Here is a 13,430-nt window from a genome sequence, read left to right as displayed (position 1 = left end):
TGTTGCAGGTCACTCATTTCTTAATAAAACGATGTTTCTATACATAATCTTTCGAAAAAACACAAAAAAAATGAGTGGGTTATATCTATGATATAACCGCAAGGTTCACGTGGAACTACCTTAGCTTAGCAATCATTCGTTTGTATTGATTAAATTCCAGTCGGAACAACAATACCCCCGACTTGCATGAATTTGAAATACCGATTTCTCCAGGCACCTTGGTTTAGAAATCTCTATTAGGGAACACATTTCGGTGGGAACAAAAGCTCCCCCTACTTTCGTGTGTTCTTTTTCTTCTTTTTGGCTTTAAGAGGGTTTAAACTTTTCAGTTCACTCGCCTCTAGGCTCTTTCGTGTGTTTGCAATGCCGATTTCGCTGCTTGGTTTTAAAGTCTGTGTTAGGGAACATTTTTCGATGAGAACAAAAGTCCCCCTACTTTCATGTATTTGCAATGCCGATTTCCTCAAGGCTGCTTGGTTTTGATGGCTGTGTTAGGGAAACCGTAGATCGGGCCAATCAAAACGATGCAGTTAGGGCGTTTAGATAACGCCTAATATTTTAGTTATTCAATTGTTTATCTAATGAAAAACAACATTTTGTTAGTTGCGATAGATGCGTAGAAATATTCCCTATCAAGTGATGTAAACATCTCTCCTATCCAGTACGAAATGTTCGAGCTATAAGCATTCGAAATCTTTCATTTTTTCCTGCATGTTCTGTGTTTAGGTTTTCATTTTACCCTCCATATATTCCGGTTAGACGTAGTCCCACGTCAAAATATTGCTTGTTCCCAGTATATGAAAAAACAACATCAAGTTCAATTGTCCCATGTTGATATTCTAGGCATAAGAGTCCTACCATGATTCAGTGAGGGGATCTCATCACATTTCATTAAATAATAGTATAGTATAGTAGTATAGAGTAGTATAGAGAGGGTGAAAGGGGTATCTAACCACAATGGAAACATTTATCACACCCTTAAACCTCCACATGCCAAATTTTGTTCCATTTGCTTGATTAGTTTTCTTATTTTGCAGAAATTTGTGTTTCATTTGTATGGCAGAGATCGATTCGATAACACTGAAGAAATTCGTGACGCAGTTACATCGTACTTCAAAAAGTTGGACGCTACCCACTTCGCGCTCGGAATAAAAAACTCGTGCCACGCTATGAAAAATGTCTCGAACGTTACGGCGATTATGTAGAAAAAACTTAGTGGGTTATATCTATGATATAACCGCAAGGTTGACGAGGAACTACCTTAGCTTAGCAATCATTCGTTTGTATTGATTAAATTCTTGATTGAATGAAACAGTTTCCAAATTCAATTGAGTTCAATATATTTGCTCTGTGAGTGAAAAAAATGAACAAATGCCGTGTAAAGTCAATTCATTTATTGTGATTGATTGTTCTTCGTTACAAGTAAATTTAATGACGGACCTTTTACGTTTGGTATGATGACTAGAACAAAATATATGTACGGAAGAATTATCAAACGTTTGATGAACCAGCCTAAGGCTGAAAATCTTTCCAATAAAGACAAAAAAAAATTATCAAACGATTATTTTATTTTACATTTCCCTCTGAAGTTTACATCCCAAAAGTGTACATACTTCTCGAATCTCGAATTTGCTTGAAACTGGGAAGTTCATTCGCTTCTAGTGGCTGCACGATTTTCCCAGGTTCCTAAGTTTAGAAGATCATGTTAGGACAGACATATTCCACTCTGCACAAAGGCAAGCGAGGACAAAAGTACTCGCAGTTTGCATTTATTTGCAGAGCCGATTTCCCCAGAAACCTCGGTTTTGAAGTCTGTGTTAGGAAAACACATTTCAATCGGAACAAAAATACCCCCGATTTGTATGAATTCGCAATGCCGATTTCCCCACGCTTCATGGATTTGAAGTCTGTGTTAGGGAAACACATTCCAGTCGGAACAAAAATACCCCCGACTTGCATGAATTTGAAATACCGATTTCTCCAGGCACCTTGGTTTAGAAATCTCTATTAGGGAACACATTTCGGTGGGAACAAAAGCTCCCCCTACTTTCGTGTGTTCTTCTTCTTCTTTTTGGCTTTAAGAGGGTTTAAACTTTTCAGTTCACTCGCCTCTAGGCTCTTTCGTGTGTTTGCAATGCCGATTTCGCTGCTTGGTTTTAAAGTCTGTGTTAGGGAACATTTTTCGATGAGAACAAAAGTCCCCCTACTTTCATGTATTTGCAATGCCGATTTCCCCAAGGCTGCTTGGTTTTGATGGCTGTGTTAGGGAAACCGTAAATCGGGCCAATCAAAACGATGCAGTTAGGGCGTTTAGATAACACCTAATATTTTACAGTTATTCAATTGTTTATCTAATGAAAAACAACATTTTGTTAGTTGCGATAGATGCGTAGAAATATTCCCTATCAAGTGATGCAAACATCTCTCCTATCCAGTACGAAATGTTTGAGCTATAAGCATTCGAAATCTTTCATTTTTTCCTGCATGTTCTGTGTTTAGGTTTTCATTTTACCCTCCATATATGTATAGTATATCAAACAAATCTTAAATTTCCGATTCGATTGGTATGCAAATCGTTAAAATCCGTTCGCAGCAAATATAGTTATTAACGTTAACTTTATTTCATAAAAACGTGACCTGTTTTCTAACTTGACACCCTTAATGTAAGGCGTAGTCCTACATCAAAAAATTACAGATGCGTTAGTATTTACTACTAGACATATTTATATCACCATTTAACATTCGCGGGTAGACAATCATTTGAGGTCCCAATACATCCTGAATCTTACATAAGTAATGTAATGTGTTGTATACTTGTTACTTTTTGATCCAAAAACTTGTTTCAATAGCCTTAAAATTGCTTTCAAAACAAACATTGAAATCACCAATCGATATATAAGCGAGCGCCGCTCGGAAATTCACTCAGTTGTAATTGAACAGCGATTGAGGTACCATCGCAGGAATGAATGGATGTTTCCCTAACACAGACTTCAAAACCATGGAGCATGGGGAAATCGGCATTGCAAAATGGATACAAGCAGCGGGTACTTTTGTACTCGTTTGCGTTTTTGCAAATCGGAATGTTTCCCTAACACAGACTTCAAAACCATGGAGTCTGGGGAATCTGACATTGCAAAATAGATGCAAGCAGCGGGTACTTTAGTACTCGTTTGCGTTTCTGAAAAACGGAATGTTTCCCTAACACAGACTTCAAAACCACGAAACCTGGGGAAATTGGCATTGCAAATGAGATGCAAGCTGCGAGTACATAAACACAGTTTTTCCAACACAGATTCAGAAACCAAAAAGTTGGGAAAATCGGCATTCCAAATCTCGGCAGTACTTTTTATACCCCCATGCATTTTTACACTGCGGAATGCGTTTTGCTAACACGGTCTATAAAAGCGGGTAGAAATACAACGCTTTGGCTCGGATATTCAGGACTGCATGCCTCTTCATGTCGCCAGCTCACTGAACTTCTTCGCATACCGTTAGATGATTAGGCAAAATTTTGATAACTATTTGCGGCGATAACCACTACTATAATGCATGAATTGACCTAAATAGGGATTTGTTTGCAATTGAATTCGTAAATTGTTTCATTCATTCACTAGTTCAATCAATAATTTAATCAATAGTTTAATCAATAATTTACCCAGTGAGGAACATTCGAAGTGCGATTATTGCTAATTGAAAAATACACAAATGATTACCAACGGCAGTCCTACGTCAACCTTGCGGTTATATCATAGGTATAACCCATCCACCGTTTTTTTCCTTCTAATGAAAAGAAAACAAAAGTAGTGAATACTTTATTCGCAACGAAATTCGGCATTTTAAATATGTTTAATGAAGAAATAAGCTATTTGATTTTTAACAACATAAAACGCAAATGCAGCAGGAACATGAAGAGATATGTTTGAAGATTACGCCACGAATGCTGAAAGTGAACACAGGAGCGGGAATGATTTGTTTGACTCTGTTTTGGAAATTTCGATATCAAAGATCGAACTGGCTCTGGTCGGCACCAAAAATCAACCATATGACCGAACACATGCCAAACAAACTCGATGTGAGGGTTTCACATGATTTAACACAAAAGTACTTGATTAATTGATTTTTTCATAAACAAAATATACGCTAATACGCAATGAAATCTTGAATGTCTTCGTAGTATACTGTGTCATGTAAGCGCAGTCTATTGGGCGTTGTACCCAAGTTTTTCCATCCGAGCCGATGAGGTTTACCTTCGAACCGATCCAATCAAAATGGTCTTTCGCTTCGGCGTCAGCATCGGGACCTTCCGGGGGCCTGCTCCACCAGCTGCCACTGAATTGTCCGGGAACTCACGGACAAGTTTAGTTTGCCCCGGATTATTTTCGAGGCCTTGAAGGGATCTTTCTTGGAGGCTTGCTTCATGGCAGAGTCATCTCTCGTGGTCGTTTTCCTTGGGCGTTCAGCCGTTTCGTTTCTTTTTTTCGATCGTGGAGGCCATTAAACACGAAGGTTTTGGATCGTCCTCTGTACGGAGTACTCTGCGATTTCGCGTTGGCTGCTCCCTACCTTGGACATTTTGCGGATAACCATCTACTGTGTTTCCACGGCCTATTTTTCGTTGACTGTAACCTGAATTTGAGAATTAAAATCTTACATACTTCGTATAAATACGTATAAATACTCACCAGGATTCGAAAAACACAATATACCACCGAAAAACAATCAATTTTCTCCAAAAATCGGTCGAAGCAACCCACGAAACAGCCGAAACGAGGAACTGATCCTTAATTTTGTTGCGTCATTTTAGTTGTATGCTTAAAACGCATTTTTTAAATGAATGGCTATTGTTTTAACTACAAATGTTATAAATTCCTTCGAACAATGCAAAAAAAATATTATAAATGCATTGAAGCTCTGGATTGGGTTATTTTTTCTCAAAGCTTTGTCACTTTATTTTTTTTTTTGCTTGAACAGTGGTCTTAATGTTTTGTCCGACACTGTAGATGTAAAATTGTACCCGAATTGAAAATACGAAACTCCAAGTTTTGTTCGATAAAATCGAATAAACTTTTTGAATCCCAACATCAAGAAAGTCTCATCTCATGCATGCGTCTTCATGCAAGAATCATGCGTCTTTAATGCAAAAGGCTAAGAAGCTAGCACTAAAACACACTATTTTCAAACTGTATTCGTTGACAAAATAAATATGTCTTCTTCTTCTTTAATGGCACTAACGTTCCTAGAGGAACTTCGCCGTCTCAACGTAGTATTACTTGCGTCATTTTTATTAGTACTTAGTTGAGATTTCTATGCCAAATGACACGCCTTGCAATGCATTCTGAGTGGCAAGCTCTAGAATACGCGTGATCACAGTGCAAGTCGGAGGAAATTTCTTTGACGAAAAATTCCCCCAACCAGAACGGGAATCGAACCCGAACACCCGGCATGTTAGTTATGACGCTAACCACTCGGCCACGGGAGCACAAAAGCAAAAAATAAATATGTACAGCATGGAATAAAGTACCGAAATCGACAAAGAAGAGTTCTCTGATGTTTAAAGTTCATATTGGGGACATCAAAATAAGACAACAGTTTTCTAAACTAATAACTCATTCATACTTTTTTTCACTCATTCGTACTACCATAATTGGTTCTGTTACTGTAATTATTACTTCTACCCTACTTGGTTGAAAATGATAATCAATAAAGAAAAATTCCATTCAAAATTTGAACAAAAGCCGCGAATCCCCAATAATAATAAATCTAAAGGATCACAAAGCTTTCCCTCATGAAAAAATATCCTAAACCACACACAAAGGGCCGGGCAATGACAACAACTCCTTGAGCAATTAATACAGAGAAAACGCACGTCCCGTTCCCTTTTCCCTACGCGCAACTCGAAATCCTCGGTCTCGGCCTCTATGAAAAATGACACCAGCTCATTCTCAGTTTGTTAACCGTAAAGAAAACATTGCCGAACATCGCGCCGGGATTCGTGTATCGTCTGTGTGCCGAAAGGAACCGACCCGAAACCCGAAAAAAAAGGATCAAGTGATTTGAGTGCGGCAGGTACCTCACCGACCGACCGGCAGCAAGTGAACTTTTCCCAACGATCGCTTTGAATCGGAACGAGCTTGCGCAAGCGTGTGTGCGGTGGGATCTCTACGAAAGCTCCCGGTTTGACGTTTCGTTCGGGTGGCGATAGCGGTACGTGCAAGTGTGTGCGTGCGTGCAAGCGAGGGTGGGCGTTACACTCATTCAAGCCTAAGCACACAAAGCAAGACGTCACTTGGCAGCGCAACCAAAGGCAGTCATTCACAGTCAGAAGAAGCAAACAGTTCGAAAGCGCACGACCACGGATCGCGTCAATTTTTGGGGAATTTCATTATTTTTTTTTCCTGTGCTGCTGCTGCTGCTACTTACCTCTCGCGCCGCCTGTGTAGGGGAGTAATTTAATTGAAAGCGCAAGATACCGGAATTCGGGAGTGAGAGAGTGCGTGTTATGTGGAGCAGCGGTAACCTCGATCTTGAAAGCACCCGTTCGTTTTGCGTGAACGGGACTTGGAGCCATATCGTACGAAGCGTAAGAATTTTTGGTGAACTGTCAAACACTGTCGCGGAGTCGAAGTCGTCGTGAGTGACACAAAATTTGAACGCGCAAGTGAGCGCACAACAGAACGAGAACGAGAGTAGGACAAAAACATTCATTTCTACGAGAGTGTGTCGCGAAAAATAATAGTCGCGTTTGCCGTCGCCGCCGCCAACGCCGCCGCCGCAGTAGCCGTGTCGCGCACAATCCGATGGACACACAACCTGGGGATTGTCGCGGATCAACGGAGTAACGAACAAGTGTCAATCAATGAGACGGGAACGGGATGAAACAATGTTGGTGGTATGTTTGTTTTTTTTTGTTCCTGGAATTTGAAATGCTTCTTGCGTAGCGTAAGGGGGTGGGTAGCTTATTAAAATGACGTCACGCTCGTTTGAATGAGCGGCGGGCGGTGGAAGTTAATTACGCAGCCTACTTAATCACGATGTTTATTTTCTTTTGAGAGTTGTTTACTAATAGTGGAACTTCAATTTCTGTCTATTCCCAGATTGTCGCATGTTGAAGGAACCGAAGCAAAATTCCAATTCACAATTTTGACTCTTCAATCAGCCAAAGGCGAAGGAACGGAGGAAAAAAAGCTGGAGAAACGAGAGAAGAAGGCGAAGTAATTTCATTTTAACAAGATTCCTGTTTCTTCGCTCTCCGTTTGCTGTGTGCCGTTCGCCTCCGCTTCGCTCCACGCTATACACACTGTTATATTCTGGTTTCTTCAGACACCTCGCAATCCATATTCTTTAACCGGAGCTGAACGAGCTGACGACGGGTGAGTGTGGGTGTGTTTGTGTGGCGATCTGAGAGAGAGAGAGCAAAACCAATACACATACGCACGCGAGTGTAAATGCTTGCGCTCCCAGCAAGTAACCAGCTTCCAAGAAGTTCAAGAACTTGAGAGCCACAGCCAGCAGCGCGAATAGCGGCGCAACAGAAGCAAACAGGAACGCGAAAAAAAACTAGCCCCAGACACTCCGCGCGTGCAATGAACGCAATTGTCTGATCGACCGAAGCGAGTTTTAAAATTTGTGTGGTGATAACCGCGCGGACACCGGAATGTGCTGGAATAGGATTATCCGGCGGCCAATCAGTAGCTTCAAGCAGCGGAAGAAATCGAGGCTCATACAGAAAGTCGGAAGCAAGTGAAACAAGTGTGCGGAAAAAAGGGGGAAAAGCAGTGCAATGTGAATAGTAGCGGAAGGTTATTAGCTCAGTTTATAGTTTTGGTGATCGAACACAAATTAGTAATTCATTCAGTGCCTTTTTTGGGGGAACAAGTGTGCGCAAACCGTGCCAGCGTACAAGAAGACAAGTGTGATTAATGCAAGTGCCGAGAAAATGCCTCACAATAGTTCGACCGGGGATGAACTTGGCAGCACAGACGAGGTCAAGGTGTTCAAGGATGAGGGGGATCAGAACGATGAGAAGCTGTCGGAGAATCTGCTGGAGGAGAAGTCCAGTTTGATTGATTTGACCGAGAGTGAGGAGAAGACGGTGAAAAATGGTACCAATCGACACGAGCAGAACCCGGCCGGGGTGTACGGAAAGTTGCCCCACGGACACCCAGGATTCAACATGGGTTACTTGGTACCTCCGTACGCCTATCCAAACGGTAGTGCCGCAGGACTTCCGGTGTCAATGGCGAATAAGATGGGGCTGCCTCCGTTTTTCTGCCATAATGGAGACCATTTGTCCTCACCTCCTCCGGCCCACTGTGGGATCCTTCCGTACCAGTTGGATCCGAAGGCGATGGGGCTTACGCGGCCACCACTGTACAGCTTTCCAACCAGCCAGTATCCTTATCCCATGCTAAGCCCGGACATGCCGCTGGTGGCATCGTCCTGGCACACACCATCGATGTACAGTCCAGCGACCGGATTTCGCAATCCATACCCAGCATCCCTGCAGATTTACACATCCCTACCGAGCGACTTCTACCGGTACTCTCCAAGCCTACTGCCATCGGTGCATCCACACCCGATGCTGAACACGCATCCCGCCATAATCACGCCTGGACCGAAGCAGGATATCCTTGGCCAGGAATCGTCACGTTTCGGCTCGGGTCGTCATTCTAATCCGCCCACGATTAAGCAGGAGGGAGGAGATGATGCCTCCCACAGCCGATTTTCGTCCGGCCACAATCGATCCTCGAACAATAGCCATCACAACCATTCACATCACGATCAAAGCAATCACGGCGGCAACCACAACAACAACAACAATAACAACAATAATCACCACCACCATCATCACAACAGCGGCAGCGGTCATCACAGACAGTCACTTTCGGAAAAAGAGCTGGCCGCGGAGAAGAAGAAGAGCCACGTCAAGAAACCGTTGAATGCTTTTATGCTGTACATGAAGGAAATGCGTGCGAAAGTGGTGGCGGAATGTACGCTCAAAGAGTCGGCCGCTATCAATCAGATATTGGGGCGGAAGTGGCACTCGCTTTCCCGCGAAGAGCAAAGCGTATACTACGATAAGGCGCGGCAGGAGCGCCAGATGCATATGGAGCTGTATCCTGGCTGGACGGCCAGGGATAACTATGGGTACGGGGCGAAGAAGAAGAAAAGGAAAAAGGACCGAAGTCCTGCGGATCCGGGTGGTAATAGTATGAAAAAATGTCGAGCTAGATACGGACTCGATCAACAGAACCAGTGGTGCAAACCTTGCAGGCGTAAAAAGAAGTGCATCCGGTACAAGGAGATGACGGACAGCGAGGAGGGCAGAGATCAAGGATCGGACGACGCGATCGGAAGCTGTGGTAGCATAGATGATTCCAAGAGTCCTGAGGATGACCGGGAGTCACTGAACCAGTCGCTGTCGAGTCCAAGAAGTATGAGCGTTTTGTCGAGTTTGCAGTCTCCCTCGACGAGTATCGCCTCGCCGTTGAATTTGCTGGCAAGTCCAGCGACGCCTACCAGTTACTATCATCACCACGACCACTTGGGACTGGCATCGATGATAGCGGCCCAACAGCAGCAAGCGCTTCAAAACAGCGTCAGTGACAAACTGAACAACATTAGCAGTGACAGTGGTTTAAGTTCCCAGCTGAACAACAGCTATAGCAACAATTTCAGTCCGTACAGCAACCATCACACGATTCGGAACAGTTCGAGCAGCCAGAATCAGAACAGCAATAGTACCAGCAATAACCTCAACTCGGGAGTTACTAGTCCCTCGGGCATTCTCAACGGTGGCGCCGCGGGTAACAAAAATCACCACAGCAGCTCCGGTAGCAATAGTCTTCCCCCGCATCACCACCAACCTCATCCGCCCGCGACAGGACCACCTCCGAATGGGAGCAACAGCAGTGTAGCAGCCTTACAAATTCCCCCGCATCTTCAACAGCTCAACCTGTCCAGTTCGTCACCGCCCACGACGAGCAACAGTTTATCACTGCCACCAGCGAACCACATCAAGGAAGAACCTGGCTGTCTGAGAAATAGTCCGCCAAATTTCCTCCTCCAACATCACCACGCGGCAGCAGCAGCCGCTGCAGCTCATCTGCATCGAACTAACGGTGATCTCTTATCGACGGGAGATCTTTCCCGGAGTTCCAGCAGCGCAACAAACAACGACAGTGGTCGAAGTACGGGCAGCAGTCAAGCCAACAGCACTAGTGATAGGTAGTCGGAAGTCCTCAGTCTCGCCGGACTTATGTTGCAATGATTTCACCGTGCCAAAAAGCGGGGCGAAAATTCCAAAATCTACAAGGCTTCGAAGTTCTATCTGTGATCAGAACTGCAGCACAACCGCTACCCCCTGTATGCCCGACCCGGCCCGACGTGGTCCGAAACCAATCATCACCCTATTTAATTGAACATTTTCGAGGCTAGTTTCGAAGCCCATTATTATCGCGGTCATTGTTTGCATTGAACCTCTCTGAAGCACAACCCGTTTAGCACGACAACAGCAGCTCCGGCAGCCCACATAACCAGGTGATGAGAAGAAGAAAACGGGCAAAAAAAAGGCGAGCGACAGGGAAAGAGAATGCTTAATTTGACACATTGTGAACTCCACCCCGCCCCCCGCTTCGTATCCCATCCGACGACGAATATCTCTCAGGAACCACCGTCACTCCCGTCGGACCGAATATGTTCCTGGTGCAGGTTGTCGTCGTCCGGGCCCAACTTCCCAAAGCATTTACGAAGTTAATGGTATTCAAAATCGAAAAACACAGCATCACTTATTAATCGTTTGTCCGTTGTTTATGAGCATGATGAGCGAACGAACGAACGAGCGAGAGACAGAGGAGTCGGCCAACACATGTCTCGAGAGAGGGGATGATCGAGGAGTTAACGAGTGTGCGCGCGGTGCGAGAGAGAGAGGTAGGAGACGAAAAGTTTTTGTCTCCTCTTTAATGGTTAAGTTTCTGTTTTCTTTTTAAACATTCTGTTTTCTCCTTTCTCAACAACAACAAAACAAAAAAAAAACGAAGAAATTAATGTGAGTGTGTGAAACGATCAATCTCCTTCTCGGAAAAGAAGCAACCAAGAAGCCTACGCGCAAGAAGCCACAGCAAGAAAAAAAAATAACCATAAGAATTGTTTGAAAACAAGTTTCTTTGAAAGCCAAGTGAGGGGGAGACGACGAAGTAATAAAAATGGCAGAGAGGAGGAGTAGAAGAAATAAGAGAAAATCAATCAAGTGTGATACAAAAGCAATAATATTAACGAAGAGCAAGCGAAGAAGAATACAGGCAGTCAGATAAATTAAAAGAAGAGTTATGAAGTGAGTACACACTTTCGAGCCACGCCGTGTCGTGTCGTGTCGTAAGGAGTTTCCGAGGCTCGGGTGTCTCCCCTCGTGTGTGGATAATTGAGCCTCTCACACATCGCACATTTCGGGGGAGCCGAGCGCGCAGAAAGGCTCGCGTGCGTTCCCGTCGTATGCGTGTGGGGAGGTCTGCGCGATTGTATGTGCGCACTGTGTGTTAGTTTATTGTTTCGTGTTTGAGGTCCTCGAAAGCCACCAAAAAAGTTCGCAGCATCCACCATACTGCGCGCAGAAGAACCGCGTGAAACGCTCCTCGGCAAGACACCGGCAACACCGAGCAGCACGCGGGATGGGAAGGAAAGCAACAACAACAAGAAAAGATAAATCAGGTTGAACCTTGTTAGGGGGAAAACACCAAGTGAACAGGCGAAACCAAATATCATTGTGAACAACGCGCGAGAGAGAGGATAATTGTACCTGACGTGTGCGTGTGTGTGTGTGTGCGGTGTCGAACGCTATCGACTGCCGACGGCGGTTGACTTGCTCATGTTTACCGCCACTATTGTTATTTCGATAAGCCAAGCTGCGAAGGATACAAACAACAAGTGCATCAGAAGTGCTCTCCAGAAGTGGCGTCCATACCGATGCCTAGGGTTCGAAGAATGCTGGACAGTCGCTGGCAGCGATTTATTAGAGCGTAAGTCTGAGAGCCTCCGGGGCCAAGATTAATGGATTTGATTGACTGCTTATCTTAGATTGACTGGCTTTTCTTTCTTATTTTTTTCGGAGGGTTAATGTGTGGGAGATTCTGTCTATAAGATAGCGAATAGGTATTCAAGAATAACGTGATGGAATTATTTATAAGTGTAAATTTTTATCAATTCAAGTCGTTGAGAGTCACCATTGCAAAGATAAGAGAAAACGCTTTGGTTGTTGGCAAAATGATATAACCGATATAACGTTGTTGACGATGTAAAAAAAATAAAAATAGCGATTTTATTGAAACAAAACAAGAGGATGTGATGTGTTTTAGGATTGCAAAAAGAAATGTAGCTAGTGGTCCCTTGTTCGTCGGAAATTTCACCTTGGTTGTTAGTCTTTCAAATAATTCAAAAATTCAGCTCCGAAACAGCCCCCAAAGTTTTTCAGCCCATAATATGGCGCGAATGGCGAGTTTGTGGAGAACCACACCGAAAATCCGTGCGTGTTGTCGCGGTGACCAACCCGTGAAGAGCCAAGTGTCCAGCTGAGACAGAGGATCGGTGCATTTAAATGCACCTCTGCCAGGCTATCGAGGATTCCTCGATTGGTGCTGACTCGGAACGAAGAAGGAAGGGAGGAAATTAAGAATTGATGTGAATCAAATCAAAGGGAAAATAAGGTTACACACTGGGAGACGAGGCGACGATGGTTGGTGTTGGGAGGGGGAAAACATACCAAACACGGGAGCTTTGGCTTCGTAAATACATGGGCGACTGCAGTATGGAACCAGGAGACCAGTTTGAAAATAATCGGAAATAATTGACATTTGTGTGGTGGCTTTTCGAGAGCAAGCCAAGAAGGAGAACCCTTGAAGTATGTTGTTGCTGCTTTGGGGCTCTGTAGTTCGATGAAGAAGTAGAAGAAGTAGAAAAACACACAATGGAAAAGCGATAAATTTAAAGCGGACAGCAATCGAAGGCAGGGAAGCTCAACAATATTTGGACATTTTGTCAAGTACCCCTTTTTGGAAAAGCTGCTGGCTGCTGGCTGCTTATCAGATCAGGAGATTACAATTTCCTCGAGGTTTTTTTCTTCTTATTCTTCTCTCCGTTCCGAATGAATACACGATTTGTGTCCTTCTGGCGATGGCGAGGATTTACAACCCGCCTTCAGGGTGGTTAGCAGCAGTCTTGGCTTCTTTCCTCCGGAGAGCCAACTAAGCCAGACGGTCGCCTTCCGATCAATTAGTGAAGGGACGAACAACGGCATGAAAATAAACCTCGACGAGTCGAAGCGTAATGGAGTTGAAAATAAATATTGCTTCGAGTAACCTCTTGAACCTTTTCCTTTCTCTAAAACTCTCAGTAAGTGGAGTCCGTCTCTAGGTGCTGTGGAAGCGACGGTATGGCGG

General features: G+C 44.0%; 1 protein-coding gene across 1 annotated transcript; it reads left to right on the top strand.

Moving 5' to 3' along the window:
• The first annotated feature begins 5,961 nt into the window (after positions 1–5,961).
• LOC129769729 (protein pangolin, isoforms A/H/I/S-like) lies at positions 5,962–12,608 on the top strand. The gene is made up of 2 exons (XM_055772164.1): positions 5,962–6,889; positions 7,095–12,608. The coding sequence occupies exon 2, from the start codon at positions 7,937–7,939 to the stop codon at positions 10,229–10,231; it is 2,295 nt and encodes a 764-aa protein (XP_055628139.1). The 5' UTR covers positions 5,962–6,889; positions 7,095–7,936; the 3' UTR covers positions 10,232–12,608.
• The last annotated feature ends 822 nt before the right edge of the window (positions 12,609–13,430 follow it).

This window comes from Toxorhynchites rutilus, chromosome 2 (assembly GCF_029784135.1).
Source record: "Toxorhynchites rutilus septentrionalis strain SRP chromosome 2, ASM2978413v1, whole genome shotgun sequence".
Lineage (NCBI taxonomy): Eukaryota > Metazoa > Arthropoda > Insecta > Diptera > Culicidae > Toxorhynchites > Toxorhynchites rutilus.
The sequence above is the reverse complement of the archived record's forward strand: the minus strand, read 5'-3'. Positions and strand labels throughout refer to the sequence as shown.

What these genes read in the sequence shown, in the direction of transcription:
- LOC129769729 (XM_055772164.1), top strand. Translation starts at nt 7,937, where the DNA reads ATGCCTCACAATAGTTCGACCGGGGATGAACTTGGCAGCACAGACGAG.